The sequence below is a fragment of the Protomyctophum parallelum genome (genome assembly GCF_964188405.1).
Source record: "Protomyctophum parallelum genome assembly, chromosome: 9".
Lineage (NCBI taxonomy): Eukaryota > Metazoa > Chordata > Actinopteri > Myctophiformes > Myctophidae > Protomyctophum > Protomyctophum parallelum.
Genome location: NC_139706.1, coordinates 32,426,913 through 32,451,085, shown reverse-complemented (window position 1 = coordinate 32,451,085; position 24,173 = coordinate 32,426,913). Strand labels below are relative to the sequence as shown.

Sequence of the window (24,173 nt, the reverse complement as noted above, 5' to 3'; positions counted from 1 at the left end):
GTTCCGATCCCGTTCGACAGTCTATTTAGATTGCCTCGCAGTCGTTAGTCACTGCAGTGGCCGGTCGGGCACCGAACTGTCATTATATGAATGTGCAGCCAAAACCTATATAGCCTCATGTGGCTGGTGCATGGGCTAGCTGGGTAATATACCTATATCTCCGATGCAGTTCCCACTTGCGCTGGGAGCCTGGCACGGTACATTTGGCATTCGAGCGACGCGTCGGGTTTATTATATTGCACATACCGTAAGAAAGACATCGGCCTTCATGCTGTAGATTAGGCTACAGTAGGCTATACCTGCACGTTGAGACTCTCCGCAGCTGAGCTGCAGCACTGCATGCTGCACTATACTCTCCAACGTCCCGTCATGGAAATATTTCAGCACAGACAGCCCAAATCCTCGCATGTATGTGCTCATGCAAAACACTGTTGTAATTGCGCGATTTTATCTCCTACTAATTTCATGACACATGTATTCCTTAAATTTTTTATTTATTTATTTTTTACATGTAGCCCATATACATTATACATACATTTTATATAAACATTTTAGGAGTGAATACATATATGTTTTGATGCCTGTGACAGCCTCTCAGCAGTTCAGACAAGGCTGCTCCGCTTGTGTAAGACAGAAAATAGCGTACGCCAGCTTCCGACCAGACGTGACTATTTGTCCTACTCAAGTTCAATTTCAAGCTTTGCCGGAAATGTTAAATGCCGAAAATGTCGGTAATTTCGGCGTGCGCCCATATTTTGGCGTACGCACGGTTGATAAATGAGGGCCACTCTCTCCCCATGCCTGGTGGAGACAATTAGCAACTTTGTACAGCCGTGAGACTGCCTTTGAAGCGCAAACATCCCCAAACGATCCCTCAATGCTGCATAGAGAGAGAGAGAGTGAGAGAGAGAGACGCTCTACTCCTTACTTACAACAGTGTTTCACCGGATTTTACTGTTAAATAAATAAAGAATTAACGCATGACTGCGCAGTGCGCACGTCTGTAGGAGCCGATAGTTAGAACCGAAATTGAATTATTGTAATGGATACCCGGTACCCAAAGTACAGACGACTCACCCGCCATGTCAGAAAGTGAAGAGTTGTCCAGTATTCTTTTATACTTGCTTGTAGAGCTGCAAGAATATGCAATAATTTAGAGAACTAAAATTAGACTTCTCTTCCAGGGTTCCATTGCACACTATTATTTTCAGTGGGGGTGCTGTCGTAGCCGTAGGCCTAAATTATTCCTCAGTGCGCCACGTAATACAATTTGTAAAATGCTTGAGAACCACTGAACTATACAGTAGGCCTACTTGGTGGTATCGTTCAACAGCACTCACATTTGTTTAGAGGTTGCTTATGGGGATTTATTTGACTTATTCTCAAACGTTTGTCAGATCAAAGTCTATTACGTCCTATATGCTATTATGTTCCAGTGGCTCACTGACAGAACCTCATGTTTCGCACGCTCGCCAAAGCTTTTAATCGTCTTTTACATGGAAGTTTTTATTAGATATTGTACAATTAACACTGTACTAAAGAATTCAGTCATCTTCAAGAACATCCTTGAAGCCTTGAAACATGTTCATCTATTAGTGTGTTCACTTTCTTCTTTAAAGAGTACTTTTTACTCACATAAGCCTGATCAGAGCTCCATTGACTTCCATTATAAAATGTGGAGGCACTTCTGTGGCCTACAGCATGCATGGAGTAGGCCTAGGCCTCTTGCAGAAAAACATTGCCAGTTGAAGATAAACTATCCCTGACAACAACTTAACAAGGCATGTTTTGAAAGGGTGAAAATGTACCACAATACACATCAGTGTTTTTACAGAAAATTCAGATTTTGTCTTAGTCTTTTAAATAACACACCATTTAGTTTTAGTCCTATTTAGTCATCTGAAATTGTTTATTCTTACTCTAGTCTTAGTTGACTAAATATCAAAAACCTTAGTCTTTCCATTGGTGTTAATTAGAACCGCACACCATTAAACTATTAATTAGTCCTATTTAGTAATCTGAAATTGTTTATTCTACTCTATTCTATTCTATTCTTAGTTGACTAAATATCTAAAACCTTAGTCTTTTAGTCTTAGACAGCAAAATTAACACTGCTGCACATCATTATTATTAATATTATATAGAGAACTGATTGGTGACAGCGTGCTGAGACTGTGTTAATTAAAATCATCTGGTTAAAATTAATGTATTTTTTCCTGTGTTGGCTTTCATGATCATCAATACTATCTGTGTGTTGTCTCTTGATTCTGAACAGGCAGTGGGCCATTTCCCATGACTGGCAGGTGTGAGTAGAAAGAAAGAAAGACACCATTTCACAATGCTTGTTTTGATCTTGCATTGCTGTAGTCCAGGGGTTCCCAAACTGTGGTGCGTGCACCCCTGGAACCCCAGGGGTCCTCGGAGGGGGTCCCCACCCCAGCTATAAATTCGTTAGTACAGGAACACAATCATCTTAAACACTTTATCCATTTATACATTAGCTATTTAAATAATAGCAGATATACAATTTCTCACAGCATGTCACTCCGTGCCACGCTGCGAGATTGTAGTCTACATCTGCTAAAAATGCAGAAAAATGTTGAATAAATCTTCTCTTCTGGGGGTCCATGGAGCAAATCTTTTTCAAATGGGGTTCTGCGGTCAAATCAATTTGGCGGTCCTTGGCAAAAAAATGTTTGAGAAGCACTGATGGGGTGGGTCGTAATCACACACACACGCACGCAAGCACGCATTCGCGCGTGCGCACACACGCATGCACGCACGCACACACACACACACACACACACACACACACACACACACACACACACACACAGAATGATACCCATTCGCCATTGCCATATTTCAAACATAATATCCATCTTTTTATCCCTTGTCTGCCTTTCAACATGGCCTCTCTCAGTGCTTGTCTCACCAAATACACATCTTTTTAATGGACATCTTGAACACCGTGCTAATGGATTGACTGACGCTCCTACCTGAAGGTTCTCACAGACAAAAGCCGGCACAGCACACTGTAGCCTATTCTGGTCCTAAATGGCACACACTTATCTTTTGAGAGCTGCAGCATTTCAGATCTGCTTTGACGTGTGTGTGTGTGTGTGTGTGTGTGTGTGTGTGTGTGTGTGTGTGTGTGTGTGTGTGTGTGTGTGTGTGTGTGTGTGTGTGTGTGTGTGTGTGTGTGTGTGTGTGTGTGTGTGTGGGTGTGTGTGTGTGTGTGTGTGTGTGTGTGTCGTGATTGGCTGCTCGTCACCCCCAAACTCATTCCCTGAAATCACATCCCTAGAACGGCCTAATCAGCACTTAACAAGCTGTGTTACGTGAAATCGATGCCGCTCTCACCACCCCCCCTCCCCTCACACACACACACCCAACCCATGTGAGCAATGTAGGGGGAATATTCCATAGGCATTGAGGATACCACCAGTCTCAGGACGGGGTGGGCCAAAGATGTCAATAGAGAGAGAGAGAGAGAGAGAGAGATTCAGACCCCAGGTAAAAGGCAGAGAGCGCGCAGTGTTCTCTTGCATGAAAGGAGATTAAAAAAGTTGTTAAAAGTAAAAAACCTGTATTTGAATTTTGACTTGTTAAAGTGAGAAAGCATTGGTGTCAAAAGTACATTATGACACCAATGCTTTTGGACATAATCAAATTACCAAAGTTAAAGTGCTCATCCATATAAAGATCACACTTGTGTGGAGGGTCGCCTGGCAAATTTTTTAATCGTCAAAATATAGGCTTAACTGGTTTATGTATGTTTTGTAATAATCATTTAAATCTGACTATACTTACTATAAAAATAAAGTATAAAGCTGTCAAATAATTAGTGGAGTAAAAATTTGCCTCTGAGATAGTATAAAGTATAAAAAATGGAAATACTCCACTAAAGTAGAAGCACCTCAAAATTGTACTCAAGTAAATTAACTCAAGTTACTTTCTGCCACTGAGTGTGTCGCATTCTTCACTCTATAACGATGGCGTTCGGTGGTTTTCTTGTGAGCTACAATGCCTCGGTGGAAACAACCTCTTTTGTTTAGCTGGCTAATCATTTATTGATTTTTGAACAGGTCGTTAAGAGCAAAATAAGGATGTCAGCAGGTCACCACTGAGCAGCTCTCCTGTAGTACAAGCACAAAGGACACCCACACGTCACCCATCTTTAAACTTATCCTCTCACAATTCACCCATTCTTCACCCATCTTTACCTTATCCTCACATAATTCATCCATTTTAACCTTATCCTTTCATAATTCATCCATTTTAACCTTATCTTTTCATAATTCATCCATTTTAACCATGCTCTCATAATTCACTTCACCCATTTTAACCTTATCCTCACACTACACCACGCATTCACAGATTCACTTCACCTCCTCATAATTGCTCCTCACTAATGCACATTATCTAACGTTTGTGAGCTTGTAGATCGGCTATTTTTAAATAGCTTATGTATTGTGGCGACTGGTACACACAACCCAGGAGACAGAACTGAATGCCAAAATAATATCGTATTTTTTCACAGCTTGCTTAAACAAATGATAACGTTTCTCTTTTTCTCTTTCAGATTTCCATGACCAGCACGTGGATCAACACAAAGTTCTTGCTCTTTCTTTCCAATAGATGGCGTGGAGGAGTAGTAATAGGCCTATTGCCTATTACTAGCCTTTTCCATGTGCTTGTACTCTGGTAGGTTGCCCCCCATTTCCATGGTATCCCAGTGTAGCCCCCAGCCAAGATCGCGGCCAGATCAACTTGTTACTTAAGTCATATCATAACTAGTCAGATCTGGCCCAGAATAAGCTATATTATTTAAACTGGTGAAGACGTCATGGAAATGACGTAAAGATCATCCCCATATGGGCTGTGATCTGGCCTAGTCCTGAATGTCACCGGAGTCACTGGAGGAAGACATCATAACGTTATCATGACGTCATTTGGCTTGCTGGGATTAATCACTTGTTCCTTTCATAGGTTACATGGTTGTTTGAACGTGCCAGGTAGAGTATGCCCGGTGGAAGCCTAGGAGGATGAGAGGACAGGGTAAGTATTTCACTAATGTTGCATAGAATGTAGTCTTGCGTTACCAACGGAAGAGGTCTCATGAGTAAGCGGTAAAGCGGAAGTGGAGCCTCCTCGCCACTTCCGTTTCGTCTTTACAGTCGCACACATTTATCCAAATATAAATAGTAAACATCTAAGCATATATAGCTTGTTGCTTAGCAGAATAAATAAGCTCTAAATATATTTTAAAATATATTTTCGTGAACGGAAATGGCAGCTTTCGTTACTCAGCTCATGGGGGCTATAGTTCCAGACTATAGCATTCGGAGATTGTGGAATAGTTGTCTGGCTACGCGAGACTACATATAATGTAACGTGAAATAAAGTGGTGTTTGACCTACCGCCCACTATGCCCGGTATCCGCGCTGCCTCACCGCCCTAATTGTTTTTTTTGCAGATCTTGGTTCTATCTGAGTCCAAACTATGATAAAATGATGGGGTTCAAATTTTCCGGACCCCCAACCTGTTTCTGGGGGGGTCATGTATTTGGGTCCTCCCAGAACAGTATGCCAGCCAGTTAGAATTATGTTTAAAACATTCTGAGTTGATTTCTTAAACTTTTAAAGTGTCCAGAAGAATCTTTACTGACTTTTGGTAGTTTCCTCACCTGGGTCCCCCCGGACTGACCCCTGTGTAGTTCTCATTACATTCTTCGCTCTGCTCCTGTTCCAGTAAAACTAAACTAAACTGGAGTTTAGCGTTAACCACTTCACTAATCAATGACATGATGTATTTGTTTTTGCCCCAATTTGCACAAAAAACACTCTTTGGGCTAAATCTGGCCATAGCCAGGTTTTAGCCGAATGAGTGTTTTTCGTGCAAAACTAATGCTTGCAATGGATTCAGAATCATGAAAACCCCCTAGTTTGACCCGTCACATGCTACTAAAAGCATAATGAGTCTATTTCTGACAACCTGAAGGTTGAATCGTGGACCCCATGTTAAAGGTTTTGTGACATTCATTTTGATTGATTTATTTTCTTTTTCTTTTTTCTTTTAGGATTTATGACTTTGAGCAACTTTGAACATTCAGTGTCTATAGCTTGATCAGCTATAGCTATTTGTCTCAATAACGCAGATGACTGACAGAATGTTTACCAACAATCGTTGGGAGTTGGAGTTTGGCGTCAGTGAACGCTGTATGCGACTAGTGCTCCTTACATGATATCGTTGCTGTCAGGCAGAATCCTCTTCCTCTTACGTTTTTTCTTTAAACTTATTTTTTTTTCATTAATGCCACATGACAGCGTGACACAAAAATACCAAAAATAGTATATCTGCAAGCTCGACACGGGGCACAAAGCAGACGCGTTTTGAGCTTGTAGAGCTGAAACTTTTTCTCTTTTTGAATTTAAATCCGGAAAAGCAACACGGCCCTATAACTTTCCAGGAAGTCTTTAGCTTTGAATCTCCAATGATGTCATTGGTAAGCAGTCTCCTGAACTATCTACAGCCCAAGAGCCTGCCTGCTGTGAGAGGTAATTGCATGGTATAGAAAATGAATAAAATCTGCACTTCCAGTCAAGTATGAGTCTTTATTAATAATGATAGTGCTCCGCAGCAGCAGTCATACCAGACAGACAAAAGCGTTTCGGCGTGCAGGCCTGATCGTCAGTGTCACAATTGGCAGTAGCAACGGAAATTACATAGTTATATAGACTTTTTGTTCAATTAAAAGGGACTATACAGCCGTGTCTCATTATTAAAGACATACATAGTAGTGAACATACATTATTATAAGAAATCATTGTCTCATTTCAGAATACACATTACAAAAAAAGTTATTCAGAGAAAACAGTTTAACACCAATTCTTCATTCACTTGTAGAACAAAAACATTTGTCTATCTCCTACAATGTCCCTTTTGCTATATAGGAAAAACTCAAAGACATGACACATGACATATGTACCCTGAGGTTTCAAGGCATAGAATATATCAACCCTTTAAAGAGAGGTGGGGACCGAGATCGGTTATTATTGCAACGTGAAGCATTTTGGATCCATTTCTTAAACACTGTATTTCCTAAAGGTCTAAATGAAGCACACGCCTAAAACTGTCTGAGTAGAGCGGGCCTTTTCCCTTGAGGTAATTGCATGGTGCCATCTTATGAGTAGGCTATACTATGAGATCCATTTAGATTGAAATGGGCGAAGTGTTCCTTTAACAGGGATGTATTATATATAATGGGATATGTATATGTTGTATCCTATGTTGTTGGAGGCTGCATTTTCTGGGGGGTAAAGTGTGAAAAACACTGCATGCCACTTTTGCCACACTGCCATCAACCACCATCCTGCATCCTGTTCCCTTCTTCTGCATCTGAGGTTGAGGTGTAGGCTAGGCTACTCTATGATTGAATATGTCAAGCCTGGAAAAAGAGGGGGAAGTTACAAATCAATGATGAATGTCGGGGGGCTAGCTCTAGCTTTGCCTTTATTGATGTGTAGACTACTAGAGAACAGTTGCTTGCTGACGTTACTACTGTTACTGTACCTGCACTGTGTTCAGTGTAGTGTGTCTGTCTGGCTCAGGGGCTGCTGCTGTAGGCCCTGTAATGCCAATGAAAGGCGGCAGGTCTTTTGCATTACACTTGACAGAACTGCGGACTGCGGAGGGAACATATAAGCACACGCGCCTGTTTTAATTTCAGTGGACCTTGCAGCTGTAAATGAATAGGTCTAATATATATCGGTGGCAACTCAGGGGTAATTGAATAAAACTAGGTGAAGGACTGACAGAGGATTTATTAAGTCTCGTGGAGCCACAGCACAACCTGGTGGTGGAGGTTGATACTGTACAGCCCCATGGTACCATAAATTTAATAGGTCAAAACAATACTGTATTTAAATTATTAAATTAAATTGGCAATTCACTTCTCCTTTTTTCTTTAAATGAACACTTCAGTTATTTCTACCAGGCCTATACAGTATGTTGCCTATAGACTAGATGGTATACACACCAGGGCCCTCATTTATCAATCAAGTGTAAAATCTGCCACAGATTCGAGTGCAGGTTTCGTAGTACACCCACGTCGCCACGGCATTTATAAAGTGATCGAAAACAGCTGATCCTTCCTTAATTTCGTTCTGACGTTAATAAATGTGACGGCTGAAATCTATCTGGCACGCCCTATGAAATCAAGCCTCGCCCTCGTTTTTGCGACATGAACAATTGCAATACGACGGCTGGTAACCATGGTTACAGGAAAGAAAACGTTTCTCCCGTGCCTTGCTGCCCGCCTCACAACCCTCTCTCATACACACACACACACAGACGCACACGCAACTTGCAAGCCCAACTAACTGGTGTCTTGTTAAATAAATAAAGAACGAACACCTGCATGAATTAAATAAAGTTGTAGGCCTACCCTGTCTGTTTCCCTCTCACCTCGCTTGCCTTGCTGTCATGTCCACACACGCACGCACCTACATGACACATCGACATCGCATCGTCATGAATGGAATTAGTTTGTAGGCTGGCCTATATTAATTTTACCCATTCGTGCGCAGTGCACGGCGAAGGCGTGAGACTGCGCACTGCTGTGAGATTAAAGTCCTGTGGGTGACTCAGTGATGCCTGCATGAGAGATAGGCTATCATGTCGTCATAATCAACGTTTATGTAGTGATTTGATCATTGATGAACGAATCATAAACATATGGATGAAGGCTTGCCGCGGCTTACATGTGTGCTGGTATGTGTTGGCGACGCACGCCGCGGTCCCGTCCTCCCGACCCCCGAAAATGATCTCGCTTTTATCTGAACTGTCAAAGCACTTATTTCAATGGTGAATGATTAAGCCCCTTACGCCTATAGCCTGCTACTTGCAAATAGGCAAGCTGTATGCTTGTCATTGTCACTTGGAAATAAAGGCGTGCGGTCCATTTATGCCTTTTTTATAATATCATAATCACATATGCCGCATCACCGCATGCGCTCCCAAATCATCTCACAAGTGCGCTCGCATAACAAGGCCAGTAAAGCACTGTTTGATTAAGCACGAACTAATACATTGTAAACATGTTATATTGTTTTTAATTGCGCGATTTTAATTACTTGTAAAGTTGGAAATCTCTTCTTTTTTTTTACATACACATACCGTTTTATATTAACATTTTAGGAGTGAAAACATATGTTTAAATGCCTGTGACAGCGTGTCAGCAGTTCAGACAATGCTGCTCCGCTTGTGTACGACAGAAAAACAGCCAAGGACAAAGCGTACGACAGCTCCCGACCAGACGTGACTTTTTGTCCTACTCAAGTTCAATTTCAAGCTTTGGTGGGAATGGTAAATGTCGAAAATGTCGGTAATTTCGGCGTGCACCCATATTTTGGCGTACGCACGGTTGATAAATGAGGGCCACCAGGTCACTATAAAGCTCAATATAGTACAGTACCATTGCTATGAACTCGCTCTGTAGAGGCGGACTGCGGATACCTTGAAAATGTAATGTAAATGAAATTATCTTTTACTTTTCTTTTCTTTTTTTTAACTGATGAAGTGAAGCTACCATTGTAACATGACAATGTTCCAGGAAGAGAGCGGCTGTAGTTTCCATTAGCTTGAAACCCCCATACATTTGAGATATCCACACCACACCTCTGAGTCAGCATTAATAGTGAGGAGCCAGCCATGTAGAGATAAGGTTGAACATATAAGCCTGCTGCCCAAGGTTGGATAATACAAGGGCAATGCCTGGTAGTGATTTGTTTATCACATACTGTACCATAGCAATGATAGCATTTATTATCACAACCACTAAAGTCCTCAATAAATGACAGTATGTGGCAAACGCTGCTCCCTGTTCCACCAGCAGCCTACCCACTCCAAATGATCACATCACAGTCCTCCGTATGACCTTCCCTGGCTCCTCTCAGTCAGACACAGATTACCTTTCTAAATAAAACTCAACGGCGTCTACAAAGCCCTCAACAGCCCAGCTCCCCTCTACCTCTCTGACCCCGGTCCATCAGGTGCAGCGATGCTAACCTCCTGATTCCTGAAAGTCCCCATGCAGGACCAATTAAGCGCTGAACCAGTAGGGCAGTGCCTCGCAAAGTGGGGTCCAGGGGGACCCTATGGGTTCCTTGAGGGGGTTCCAAATGGACCCTTGCAGGTCTGTAACGGTTCTTTCCTTGAGCTTCCTATTGGTAGTGGGTACTCTGCTTATAATTGTTATTTGTCTGTCCTCAATGTTGTCCTGTATTTGTTGGTACTGGCAGGGCTATAACATTCGCCTCTTCACTTCGTTTGGCCAGTTCACACTTGTAAAAGAGACTTTAGTCGCAATGTGGTTTTTACTTTTTACTGGTTACATACAGGTTACATAAAGGTTGAATAAATAAAATTAAAGAGTTATGGGGTGCTTGAGATTAAAAAGTTTGTGAACCACTGAGCTAGAGTGACAGGGTTTCCTCCCTGTGGAACTCACATGAAAGCTACCCTCGATCACCATCTCTCTTTTAAAACGGCATGTTAAGACAGTATTTATCTTATTTATGATGTTTTTGTTTATCCTGTTGATGTTGAGTGTCCAGAAAAATGCTATATATGATGTATGGTGATGATGATGATTATTATTATTATTATTATTATTATAGCCTTTGATCAACACTTTAGTTTAGACTGAGCATGGAAGATGTGTTGCTGGCATGCCTCACCCTGGTTGGTAATCGGCCATTCTGTGAAGTGTTTTCCACAGGGGTGAGTTCTACAACTATGTTTGACCGGACAATCTTCGTCCATGTAATGCTGCCAGCTCAGCAAAACGTTGGCATTGCTGCATGGTTGGTCAGCTGTTGTAGCCTATAACCACAAGGGAAGATACGGCAGCGGACCAATCAGCACAGGTTTATCACCTTTGTCTTCCTACGGCAGCTGAATGTCCCTCCTGAGAAAAATAAAGCTTTATATCTTATCTTATAAATGGTAAATGGTGCATTTTATATAACGCCTTTATCCAAAGCATTTTACAATGTGCATTACATTCATACACTGATGCCAGAGTCAACCATGCAAGGCACCAAGCTGCTCATCAAGAGCAGTTAGGGGTCTGGCTCAAGGGCACACACGTTGATGGCTATATGCCAAGGGGCCCCAGGGGAACCGGGGATTGAACCAGGAATCCTCCGTTTCCCAAGCGGCCACAATGATGTGTCATGAGCAACCGGAAGAATGAATCAGACATGATGGTGCTGACCCTGATGAAGGCCCATGCAGGCCGAAACACGTTGGTCGTGTTTTTAACCATTGTTTTTAATATTTGATGAAATAAAGGATTTTTTCTACTTCAACTGGATAGAGCTGCCTTGGACCATCTTTTAAGTTCACCACCCAATACCTCCTTCCACAGTGAAAGGTATAGAACTTTTTAAGAACTCTTGTGCTTTGAGACATGATGGTGTTGTTAGCAAGCAGTTCTTGTCAGCAAGCGGCACCATCGTATCCGACACTTTGTGAGCTTGTAGATCTCTTATTTTATGACAGCATCACTTTGTCACACGCTTACAATAGCAGCTTTACACCATGATGTGTGTGAGCTTGTAAATTGGCTATTTTTGCCAAGGGACATTTTAGTACAAGGAGATCTAAGCATGGCTTCTCTCTGTGTTCTGCTGGCAGACCTGCTGCAGAGCAGACGTGCATAGCTGAACAAATAATTGTCCATGCCATCTTATTGCTTGGCTGGCAGTATCAGATTGTCCTCACATTTAGTTTCTATTATCTATTATCTATTACCTTCTATTACTATTTATTATCTTAAGTACAATAAGGGTTTGTTGTGCGATAGCAGCTGAAAATGACATGCTTGTGCATTAGGGCTGCTGGGGTTGTGCAATAACAAGAAGTCATGTGTTTTTGTACAGTATGTTGTTTTGTGATATGATGCACTGATTGGTTGGCACTTTTAATTTCGTTGTACACGTTGCAATGACAAATAAAGATCTATCTACATACTAATAGGCTGTATATGCACCTAGAATTGTGATTCTAAAACGTTAATTAAGCACAGCTGCCTGGATTCTCTGCTCGCTCCCCCTCCAAAACAGAGTGTGGGCTTCTCTCCAGTTTTAGCTTCACTGCATTAGCTCCCGGTTGTTTTTATCATTGATGTTAAATTTATTTTACTTGTTTATAAAGCTCTCAATGGTCTGGCAACTTCCTACGGCCTACCTACATGACTGCCTGCCTAGATGTCCCAAACCTTCCCCTCAGGTCCTCCACTGCTGGCCTACTCCATGTGCCTAAAAGAATCGCAAATAAAAAACATTCTGCTTCTACGGGCCGACGGCATGAAACAAACTCCCATACCTTCGACAGGCAGCCTGTAGAGTAGACATTTTAAAGCAGAGCTCAAGACATATACTCACTCACTTGCATTACTGGCTGCTATTATTTTAATTATATTATATTTTTTCTCTATTGCTCTGTAAAGCACTTTGAGCTGCATTTCATGTCATGAAAGGTACTATACAAATAAAGTTTTTATTATTATTCATATTATTAATATTATTATTATAGTGACAGTTAATTTAATTGATCCATTTAGCAAGTGGCAATAACTATACAGTAGGCCTATATTTCATACATTCTTAACATGTTGTGATTTACTGGACAAATATAAAATTAAAACGACTCTGAGAGAAAGAGAAATGTTTGGTCCAGAATTTGTAGTCTGTTGTTGCACACACACAAAAAGAACTACAGCTTCCAGGTGCGCTGGATCGCTTGCTGCAAGAAACCGAAATACGATTGGTTGCTCGAGCACCGCGTCATTAAATTGCACCAATCGCCTTAATCAGGAAGTCATTCTTACGTGAATGAACTCCAAGCAAAGAGAGAGGGCTAAATGTGAAAGTCAGTCTGCCAGATTGTTATTCATAGAAAACAACGAAAAGTGTTCAGATCTTGAATTGTTTTATAGGGCATACAAGCTTCTTCTAACACAATGTTGCCGCGTGTAGTTAAGACATGTGCTCGTGCAGCAGGTAACGTGTCATTGAGTGGTGCCATTCGGCATTACTCTAAGAGGAAGGCACCGAGGAAGATCAGAGTCACAGAAGCATTGTCAGGGACAGAAGTGGGAACACACATCAAAGTACAGGTACAGAGTACTACAGACTCCTATTTGTATAACGGCATGCTTACTGGTGATATATTAACCGTCATGCTATGTGTTGTTTTATGTGTAACCTAAGTACCAGACAGGCAGTCATCCTTCATTGTCTCTGAAATGTAGCATCCATTCCACGTCTGTGTGGTTATTGGTTAAGGATTTCTCTCAGACCAGGTTTGTGATTGATATCTGCACACACAGTAAAATTCTCAGTGTTCATTAAAAGTAAACCTAGCTCGGCTTTAGAGCTAGAGGTTATTAAAACCTACAATCTGTAAGGTTTATATGGCTTTCCTGGCATGCATGAGTTGTATCTAAAATAAATTAAACAACAATTACAATGTAACTCCAAAGAGTGCTGAGAAGAATAGCTCCAATAGTTGTCTAATAATCAATCAAAAAAATATACGCATAGTTTCATTATATAGATATTCACCTGTTAGGTTCTTGGCTTACGTATGATTCATGATGACTAGTTTTAATGTATTTGATGTATTACCATGTTTTTTGGTTTAAGAGCATCTGCTAAATGCCCAAACTGTAAATTGAAGATATCTCACCAATGGTTGGAGTTACTACACAATAACAAGATGCACAACTCTAACCCTAACTCTAACAAAGTAGTTTTGCTTTAAAATTGTGATGAGCACAACTAAATAATATACATTGTTGTCTATACCGCGACCCACCTGGCCCCTGCCAGAAACCACTTAGAGCAGTGCTCCTCAAAGTGGGGTCTGGGGACTCTCCTTGTGTCCAAATGGACCCAAGGTAGCTGAACAACTGATGCACATGTCTGTAACTGTGGGAGTATACAAATGAGGTTCCTTAAGGTACACTATCCAAGTTATGGGGGTCCTTTAAATTAAAATGTTTGAAAACCACTGAACTAGAGATTCAAATTCACTTGGAAGTGCATGCCTACTACAGACAGTGAAACCATGCTTTCGACAGGTACAAGTTAGTCCTTTGGACTTGGGTTCTAATGTGTAGGTAGTACAGTAGTAATAATTGATTGTATTTCATTTGAATTGCAGGGCTGGGTTCGGTCCGTCCGACCACAAAAGGATAACCTGTTCCTCCATGTGAGCGATGGGAGCACCTTGCAGCTTTTACAGATTGTTGCCAGTCCTGAGCTGAATGACACGTAAGGACTAAGGACCCATATTAGGGCTGGGAAATTGATCCACATCTAGAAGAAGGGGGTATCTATTTGGCCCCCAATCAGGGAACAAGAGAGGAAGATCACATTGCCCACATTATTGAGCTGCTGGAACCCCTTCCAACCCAGTTTGCACTCTCAGCAAGAAATTCCAAATTATATTTAAAGCGTAAAGGACAATTGACCTATAGTTTAGCCCCTCCCCAAACTGCTATGGTCCAATCACAGCTAAGCATAATGCGTGTGTGCGTGCGTAATCCACGTAACTCGAGAACCGTTCACTCCACCAACTTCCACACCCCCACAGGGAGTGCAGTGCCTGATGTTGAGTCCGTCGGACCCACGGTTGTCCAGAACTAGCCTGGCTTTTTGGCCAGACTCATAAGGGGGAGGCGTCATACTCATAAGGCGTCCTGTGGCACTGAGTGAGTTAATAGTTTAACCACTTTCAACCAAGCGTCACTGTTTTGTGCATATAATTATAGTGCTCCCGTCCATCACTATAATGATGACAATTATTTTAAATTAATTAAAAAGCCAATCATGATGCAGTTGTATGACAAAGTATTTAAGGTATATTCAGTGATTTCACTCAAAAAACCTTAGGTTTCGTTTTTAGCTGTGGGACCCAGCCTTTCGTCCAATCAGGATAGAGAGTCAAAAACGAAACCTAAGGTTTTTTGACCCCCAGGGGTTAACTGGGGACAGGGAGGAACTCCTTATATGGCCAGCACACTCTATAGTAGGGAGGATTATCACAACAAAACAAAAAAATAAGTGATATTTGAATTAAGTGAAATCACTGAATAAGTGAATATACCTTTAAATATGGGTTTAATCATACAGCATTTCAGGTCTATATTGATGTTACATTGATGTTTTATTGAATGAAAGTACATTGTCATTTTCTAATTGCTTCATCAAGGCTGCTCACCTTTGGGAGTGCTGTTGAAGTCACTGGCTGCCTTGTCAAAAGTCCAAGCAGAAAGCAGCCTGTTGAACTTCAAGCAGACCACATCCGAGTGGTGGGGGAATGTGACCCTGTGGTGAATAGCACTTCTCTCTTAATTAAGATCCATGTATCTTGCTGTCGGGCAGACACCTATCTCCATATTTTAACTTTTTTGTTTTTAGTTTATTTTTATTTACTTATTTAAATGTATTTCTGGAAATGTACAGTACGCCCTAGTAGCAGATCCACAAGCTGGAAACGCGGCACAAAGCAATGCGTTTTCAGCTAGTAGATTTGCTACTTTTGCCATTTTTGAATTTGAATCCTGAAAAGAAACAGTTTTGGACATATGAGGTTTCCACCCGACACGATATCGTTGCTGTCAGGTGGAAACCTTTTTCAGGAAAATGTAAAAGGAAAATAAAAGAAGAACCTATGGATCCAATGCAGTTATTATTTAGTCACAAGCTCTCTTCATTGGTTAAATATTTATAAAAACCCTCAGACAGACATAACCGCTTTCATTATCACTATCAAAATCTTTCTAAGATAACAACGCATTGTGAGCTCACAGACTTATGTTTTCTACTTTTGTGTAACATTTCTTTTCTGGTTTCTGCCCGACAGTGACGATATGGATTTCACTAACCATGTGTTTTGTCTGTAATAAGACAGACGTTTCGGTGCGCAGGCCTTAAGTGTCGGAATACCGACACTGCGCAAAACACGTCTGTCTGGTTTGACTGCTGCTGCGGATCCTAACTTTATTAAACAAGACTCCTACTGAGAGTACACATTTTATTCTCTTTCTAAATGACTTTATGTTGCCACTTCCTCTGGTTGCAGGAATTCCCCTTCAAAATCAAAGAGAGGCATGGTCTTGAGTATATTCGCCAGTATCCTCATCTGAGATGTAGAACAAACGTCTTCAGTGCTTTGCTAAGAATACGAAGTGAAGCCACTGCAGCAATCCAGTCCTATTTCAGGGTGAGTTCAGTTAAATTCAGAACCAGGAGACATGTTATATATTGTTTTATTATGTAAATACAGAGCAAAGTTCTATACTATGCCTTTGGGTTATCATTGCGCATTGCAATGATTAAAACATTAAACATTAATGCAGGACTACCAAACATACAGTACATAGCAAAAGCGACATACAGGCCTCATTTCACGTTCCTTTTCTGTTTTATCCTTGCTCTCCCTCTCTCTGCCCTCCACACAAAAAAAACGATTTCATCCACTTCTTTATACCTGTAAACCTGACATTCAGACAGCAGGCAATATTCATTTTGCAGAATGTAATGGATGACTCATTCCCCTTCCTCTTATTTTGCAGGAAAACGGCTTTGTGCAGATACACACTCCAGTCATCACATCAAATGACTGTGAAGGGGCAGGAGAGCTTTTTAAAGTTGAGGTGTGTCTCTATGTGAGTTTTGTTAAATCGCAAACATTTCAACATTTTTCTGAAATCTCCTGATGCATGGCATGTGCTCTTACCTCAGCCCTCTGGCCATCATGTCACGGAGAAGGAAGGGGAGAGTGATGGCCACTTCTTCTCTGTCCCAGCCTTTCTGACTGTGTCTGGACAGTTGCATTTGGAGGTGATGTCGGGGTGAGAGCAATTTTATACGTTGGCCATTTAGCTGACTCACCTCTTTAGACTCCACCTTAGCCCGTGGCACTTGCCCTAGGACTTAACAGGCTTATGCAAAGGTTTAACATTCAATTTAGATGTTATGATATGTTATGTTATGTAGACAGATGCCATGTTCATTTGTTGACCTGGCATTCTATAGTTTGTATAGATGTACAATGTAGGCTACAGATCTTTTTTTTTTTTTTTTAGATTATACTGTTAATAGGTTCTGGGTTTACCTATGATACTAGATATCAATGTCTATGCATTTTGCTGTAAGGAACATTCACTGTAGGTGTAGGCTAAGTAAATTAAATTGGCTTAAATTACTACATGCCTACATTTTAAATTGTACCTAGTGTAGGGATGGGGCATGACTAAAAAAAGTGCAGAGGAAACTTGGGTCCAGTGTATGTCAAAGGACAATTTCAGGATATATTAACAGTTTTAATACCGTAAACAATCGTGTTCCAGATTTCCCTGCCTAGTTTTCACTAACCTTTGAAGAGCCACTGGGCCGACTTGATCGTTGCTTGTCATGAAAATTCACTTTAAAACAGTGTACCGGTAATCGCTTGTCGTAGTGTTCAAAATTATTCCAAAGTGGTGATCACAGAGCGGAGAAGGAACGTGCACGAGAGTTAAATAAATAAATACATAATATGAATTATTACACTGTATTACAATGTACACAGCAGGTTAACAAAAAGTGAAAGTGAAAGCAATGAACACACATTTGTCATTCTGGCCTGTTCTTCTACTATATCTTTCAGGGCTTTTCCTGGAGTCTACTCATTTGGGCCAACGTTCCGTGCAGAGAACTCCCAGAGCAGGCGTCACCTGGCTGAGTTCTACATGGTGGAGGCCGAGATCTCCTTCACACAGTCCTTGGAGGATATCACCAAGGCACGTCATTGTCCTTGACCTTGACCCCTCTGTTTTTTGATTGATTGAAATATTTACAGTTTGTAGAATTTACAGTACATTTTAAGCACAAACTCAATACAAAGACTGTTAACTGTGAGTGGACGACCCAATTAAGCATTACACTTGTTTACAACAGGGTCCACATTGTTCAATTCATCAAAACATTTAGAGACATACAAATAGACACTTCTATGTAGCTACAGAACAGGAATTCATCATACAGTATAGGAAGCAAAAAGGGAAAAGATACATATACAGTGAGGGGAAATGGGGCGGGGGGGGGGGGATTCAGATTTTACAGAGGCCAGTTTCGAATTGCAGCCATCCCTGTGTTGTTCAACACAGGGATAAGTGCGTCAAGTTCATTGTTGCCAGATTTTGCGAAAGAAATAACCAACCAGTTCTAAGAAAACATGCCCAAATGAGCACTTTCTAACCTGCATATATATCTATTTTTGAAAAAAGCTTTTTTTCAAACAAATATTTGCATTCATTTGGGGGTCCCATGAAAATGTTTGAGAACCACTGGTTTAAACAATAATAAAAACAAAATTATGGAAGCAAGCAAGCCCAAATTAGCAAGAAGAAATCAAGAAAGAACTATCAAAATACTATCAATATTTACAAGGAACTTTACAGAAAAACAAGCCCAAAGTTTCTTATAATAAGCACATCTGGCAACACTGGTCAAGTTCATTTCACATATTCTTTCTGTGGACATCACAAATCTAAAACTGCTTGGGCCATATGCTTCCCTAGGTCATGGAGGACATGTTCAAGTCTGCCATGGAACACATCTTGGCTTGCTGTGCGGAGGACATACATTTATTTCACAAGCACGTTGCCGTCGGACACAGGGTGAGTGTTGGAGGACATTACGGAACTAAACTGGAAACTGCTGAGTTATTGCTGTGTGCGGGTTCCATGATCTCCAAAAGTTCTGAAGAGGCCGCAGGTTCTTCTCACGAACATGTCCATAATCAGTGGTAAAGTAACTAAGTGTATTTACTCAAGTGCTGTACTTTAGAGGATTTTCTTTGTGTCCAATTACTTCTACTCCATCTCATTGGCAAATATTGCACTTTTTACTCCGAACTTTAGTTACTAGTAGGGATGTCCCGATACACTTTTTCCGCTTCCGATCCGATCCCGATACCTAAATTTCTGTGTTAGCCGATACCGATACCGAATACCGATACCAGTGTTGTGATCTCATGTTGTGTTTATAGCTATATAGCTATATATTTCGTGTTGTGTTTATAGCAGACTCCTCACTCAAATGTGCACTTGCAGTTTGGGCAACTCCAAAGCAAACTCCACATGTCCCAACATTTTATTTACCTGCCATAGTGTCAACCCCTTACCCCTGTGTCGGATCTGTGGGTATTCACCGATACCGATATGATCCGATATGACAAATAAGGGCCGATCCGATACTTTTCCCGATACCGATACAGTATCGGGACATCTCTAGTTAGTAGTTAACTTTGTAGATTTTGATTATTATTACAAAACATGCATTAACCACTTCAGCCCTATGCATAGTTATAGCTATTTGAACCGATCTACAAGATCGCAAAGCAATGCGTTGTGAACTTGGATATTTGCTAGGAATTTGGAAACAGGTTCTTTTTACTTTCTGTATTTAAGTATACTTTTGTACTTTTAAGTACATTTTGAATACTTGACTTTTACATGTAGGTGGTATTGGTATGTGGTAAAATGCACCACTGGCCACAATGCAAATCTGTGGAGATCATAGATAGCCAAACCACATACAGCAGGGACTTTCCAACTTGAGATATAGCTACTCTAACTTTTCAGTCAGGTGTCCACAATGTGAGCAATTGTTGTCGAAATGTACAACTGATTATCTACATCTACAGTATGAAACACAATGCTGAAACACACTTGGAGTACTCCTACAATAGAGTATGAGAAACATTTGATATGAGATCTGAACTTCTGAAGCAACGCATACCCTGTCTGGTCTCTGCATTCTAAATAACAAAGTCATGTTATAGCACACTGTGACACTAAATTCCTTATTGCTTATAGCATTTCTCTTCCATCTGTGTTGTCTAAGCAAAATGTAGATGCCATGCTGACCAGGAAATTTAACACGTAAGTGTTTTATCAACATATTACTGTACGAGTCATAAACATACAGGAACAATACAGACTGATTGGCCATCACAGGACCTTGACTGAACAATTTAATTCCAATCTTAGGATTTCCTACACCGAGGCCATAGAGGTTTTGAACCAAAGCTCTCAGACGTTTACCTTCAAAACAGATGTAAGTGATATTGATTGTTTTTGTTCTCTCTCTGTAGAGTGGTGATATTACCTCATGTCCCTCCCCCCACACATAAACACTGAATCACATACCCTTTTTTATTTCTTTCCTAAACTCACTGTAATTTACTAATGTCTTGCCCTTTTTACTGAATCAGGCTAATCAGTTACTGAATTAGGCTTGATAAAATTGTCTTAACCCATTTGTCACTCCCGCCATAGTCATAAAACGACACAGTAGTTCTGGATACTGAATGGATTTATTCAAGCTCTTGTCAAAGCTCAAAACGTCGAACTACATAAAATAAAGCATAAACAAACAAACACTTGTATTAACATCAAATCAAGTCATAACATTGTACAATACAAGTGAATTAATGCGAAACAAAAGAGAATACAAATAAAACACCTTGCTGGCTGCATATATATATATATATAGACTCAAGGGGGGGGAATGAATCCAAGTGCCCATGACAGACTCACAGCAACACAAACTGCAATAAAGCAATACAATTAACCCACTATTCAAGCCATATAATGTTGACTTGGATACCATGATTCAGAAACACTTACATACCTGTCTGTCTTACGGACACTCATGAATGAGCGGAAGCGTTGGTGTTTCACACTTGTGTGTCGTACGTTAAACTACACTATTTAAAGGTTCCGGAACAAATCACACAATTACTACTTCCGGTAACTCAAATAACATGTAAAGGTAGTTTCAGGGGCAAATAAATAATATACAAAATATATATACCCAAAATTAAACCTTATGGCATACCATTAAAACCAGGAAAGCAGCTGTGCCATTTTAGATTTGAGCTAAGAAGTATTATTGTATTGTATTTGCTTGTGGGAACAATATATTTTGAGATGTTCGTCCGTAGGAGGTGAACTTGAAGAAAACGAGCACCTTTTTCAATCTGACAGTTTTTTCAATCCTACTGTGTCTGTCTGTCTGTCTTTAGTCTTAAGTCTGCAAATGCTTAAAATGACATGTGACATTGTCTTTCTGTTGTCCATCTGGTAACACTAATCGTTCTAATCTACAGTAGTCCAGTTAACTGCATAACACAGTCTCTCACACTTCAGATGATCTTGACCTGTTGACCTCTGTTCCACAGTGGGGCTGTGACCTTCAGACGGAACATGAAAAGTATCTGGTGAACCATTGTGGCAACATCCCCCTGTTTGTCACTGATTACCCTTATGACCTGAAGCCCTTTTATGCAAGAGACAACCAGGATCATCCTCGGCATACAGTAAGCTATATTGACGTAGTTAAGATGCAGAGTGTGCATCAATGATTTACCCATTCAATTCATCCTGGTAATGCCGGTTGGATTATCGTGACTGTTTGCATATCTTTGCCCGGCTCCTGATTGTTCTTTGTCCAATAGGCTGCCGCTGTGGACCTTCTGGTTCCAGGCATAGGAGAGCTTTGTGGAGGCTCTCTAAGGGAGGAGAGACTGGATATGCTTGCGCCCAGGCTGGCACAGTAAGCACTCAAGACATTGTCTTATGCTCAAAATTCAGATTTGGTGTTGTCATTTATCAGTTATTCTATCAGTTTAAAAGTATTCTATCAGTTTAAAACGTTTTAGTGTAAACAAATCCTCAGTGATTAGGGGAAAGCAATACTATCAAGCTACAGCACGGACACGCGCCGGGCGCTCACACATACACACAGAGGTCTCCTTGTTTTAATATATCACGCACACATTAGTCTCGCATGGCCAGACTGTTGCCTCTCGCAATTTTGAAATACTTCCGTCATACAGTCTGATCATGAGCAAGCGATAAAGCGGAAGTGAAGCCTCCACCCACTTCGTTTCGTCTTTACACTCGCGCAAATGTATCCTAATATAAATCGAAGTCATCTAAGCATATCTAGCTTTGCTGCTTAGCAGCAATGGAAATAAAATGTAAAGATATTTTTTTATATATTTTCGTCAACGGAAATGGCAGCTTCCGAGCTAGGATTTCTAGACTATATAGGATTCGGAGATTGTGGAATAGTTGTCTGGCTATGCGAGACCAACACCCAAAAAGCCAACCAATAAAAGGTTTTTGGGGTAGGACCACATCTGTGTTAACTCATTCAGGTAGAGACACAGCGAGCAAATATTTGACATCAATGTTCGTTCAGTCCGCTGTCAGACTCGGCAGGTCGGGATAGTCTGATGAAAACAAATGCCTTTTAATAACTTTCTCACTTTACCTTTTAAGACCTGGAGATTTAGTTATAGCTGTTGCTACTGTATATCACTGGTGCTTTTTTAAATGATGCAGATGGAATTCCACTGCACGCTTCTAATATTTGTCACGAATACTGTTCAGATTAATCAACAAAGATGCGTAGCCAGTAGTTTTTGAGATTATGTTTGAGACCTGAGACCTTGATTTCCATATTCGATATCATATTAAATATGGCTGTCACATACAGAGCAAGAAAGTAACATTTTGGATACAAAAATTGTTGTTTTACTTTTTGTAAAACTGTTTTACTATTTTGTTTAGTTTATCACACGGGTGACACAAAAACAATTATGGCAACCCAAATAGCAAACAAACTGTATTGAGAAATGTTTTAATCAATAAATATTGATAATGATAATCAGTTCACCAGTTGTGTAATGCTGTTTTTTTCCAGAGCTGGACTAGAAGAGGAATATCAATGGTAAGACATTTGACTTCTCGTCTCTGTTGAGTGAAAAGAAAACCTCATTAAATGAAAACCTCTTTAAATGAGGTTTTCACTTCATTTAAAATTTGGACAAATTTCGTCCAAACCTGTTACTTTTCAAGGCATAAAAAACCTTAAAATACTTTAAATGTGGCAGATCGACAAGCTCAAAACGCGTCGCTTCGCGCCATGTTAACGCTTTTCGAGCTTGCAGATCTGATATTCTGATACTGTGACGCAGTAGTATGATCATTTACGAAAAACGCAAAATTGTTTGAATATGGTGATATGAGGTTTCTGCCCGACATCAAAGTTTTTCTATGTTGGCTCCATATGAATGGTTCTGTGGTGTCTGAACTTTGGACTAATAATAAACTGCATCTTTCAGGTATCTGGATCTGAGGCGCTTTGGCTCTGTCCCTCATGGTGGATTTGGGATGGGATTTGAGCGGTACTTGCAGTGCATTTTAGGGGTTGACAACATAAAAGATGTAACCCCATTTCCTCGATTTTCCCATTCATGCCTTCTGTGATTTGTAACTCCATATTATTAGAGCTGTTGTCTTTTGTCATATACTGCTTAAAATAAAACCTTGAATGATATTACGTACCAGTGACATATTATGTTATTATTATATTTTGTGTAAACATAATCGTTTCCAAAACATTTCATACATTTTTCCCAAAGATATTTCGAAAGTATATCAAATATGTCAGTAATTTCTTTATATTTCTGTATATACTTTTATATACCGTTATTTGTCATATCTGCCCTTTGCAAATGTTGTTTACGAAGCGTAAAAAGCAAATAGAAATAATTTGTTTCAATGTTCAATACTAATAACAATTAAATCATTAATCGCAATTATTTGTATGACAATCGTCAAGTGAAATGTCATGACGGACGGCACTACTTGCATTGTTGTTGCACCCTGCCTTTAACCCATTCTGGGCGGGGTTCCCTATTTGTACCTTACCCCCTCAGGCCGGGAACCCATATTTGGGTTCTGTACAGTATGTACAGTATTCAAAAATGTAAAAATTTTGATTCTGCTATATCAATATTTGAAGTTTTTCAGAAACCTTAGGTCAGGATTTAGAGGCGTTTTTAGAATCGGCCTTAGGCCTGAATGGGTTAATACAGTACTCAGGGTACAGTATGCTTAGTTTAAGTTTTAAGGTCATTACACACTGGCGAATTAGCGACGCGATGCGAATAAGCGATCTGAAAATGCGAAATATTGCATGTTGCAGTTCGCCTGCGAATCTCTGCAAAATACGACACCAGAGCGAACAAATAAATAT

The 24,173-nt window shown here is 40.4% G+C and overlaps 1 protein-coding gene across 1 annotated transcript; it reads left to right on the top strand.

Annotated features, from left to right (window-relative positions):
* The first annotated feature begins 12,913 nt into the window (after window positions 1-12,913).
* nars2 (asparaginyl-tRNA synthetase 2, mitochondrial) lies at window positions 12,914-23,469 on the top strand. The gene is made up of 14 exons (XM_083772684.1): window positions 12,914-13,186; window positions 14,236-14,345; window positions 15,286-15,406; window positions 16,159-16,299; window positions 16,652-16,732; window positions 16,821-16,930; window positions 17,728-17,860; window positions 18,641-18,739; window positions 19,968-20,005; window positions 20,114-20,180; window positions 21,307-21,444; window positions 21,583-21,680; window positions 22,836-22,862; window positions 23,257-23,469. The coding sequence occupies exons 1-14, from the start codon at window positions 13,031-13,033 to the stop codon at window positions 23,399-23,401; spliced, it is 1,464 nt and encodes a 487-aa protein (XP_083628810.1). The 5' UTR covers window positions 12,914-13,030; the 3' UTR covers window positions 23,402-23,469.
* Window positions 23,470-24,173: the final 704 nt, after the last annotated feature.

What these genes read in the sequence shown, in the direction of transcription:
- nars2 (XM_083772684.1), top strand. Translation starts at nt 13,031, where the DNA reads ATGTTGCCGCGTGTAGTTAAGACATGTGCTCGTGCAGCAGGTAACGTG. An exon ending in GAACACACATCAAAGTACAG is followed by an intron (nt 13,187 to 14,235) that starts GTACAGAGTACT and finishes TTTGAATTGCAG; the next exon opens with GGCTGGGTTCGGTCCGTCCG. An exon ending in CTAGAAGAGGAATATCAATG is followed by an intron (nt 22,863 to 23,256) that starts GTAAGACATTTG and finishes TGCATCTTTCAG; the next exon opens with GTATCTGGATCTGAGGCGCT.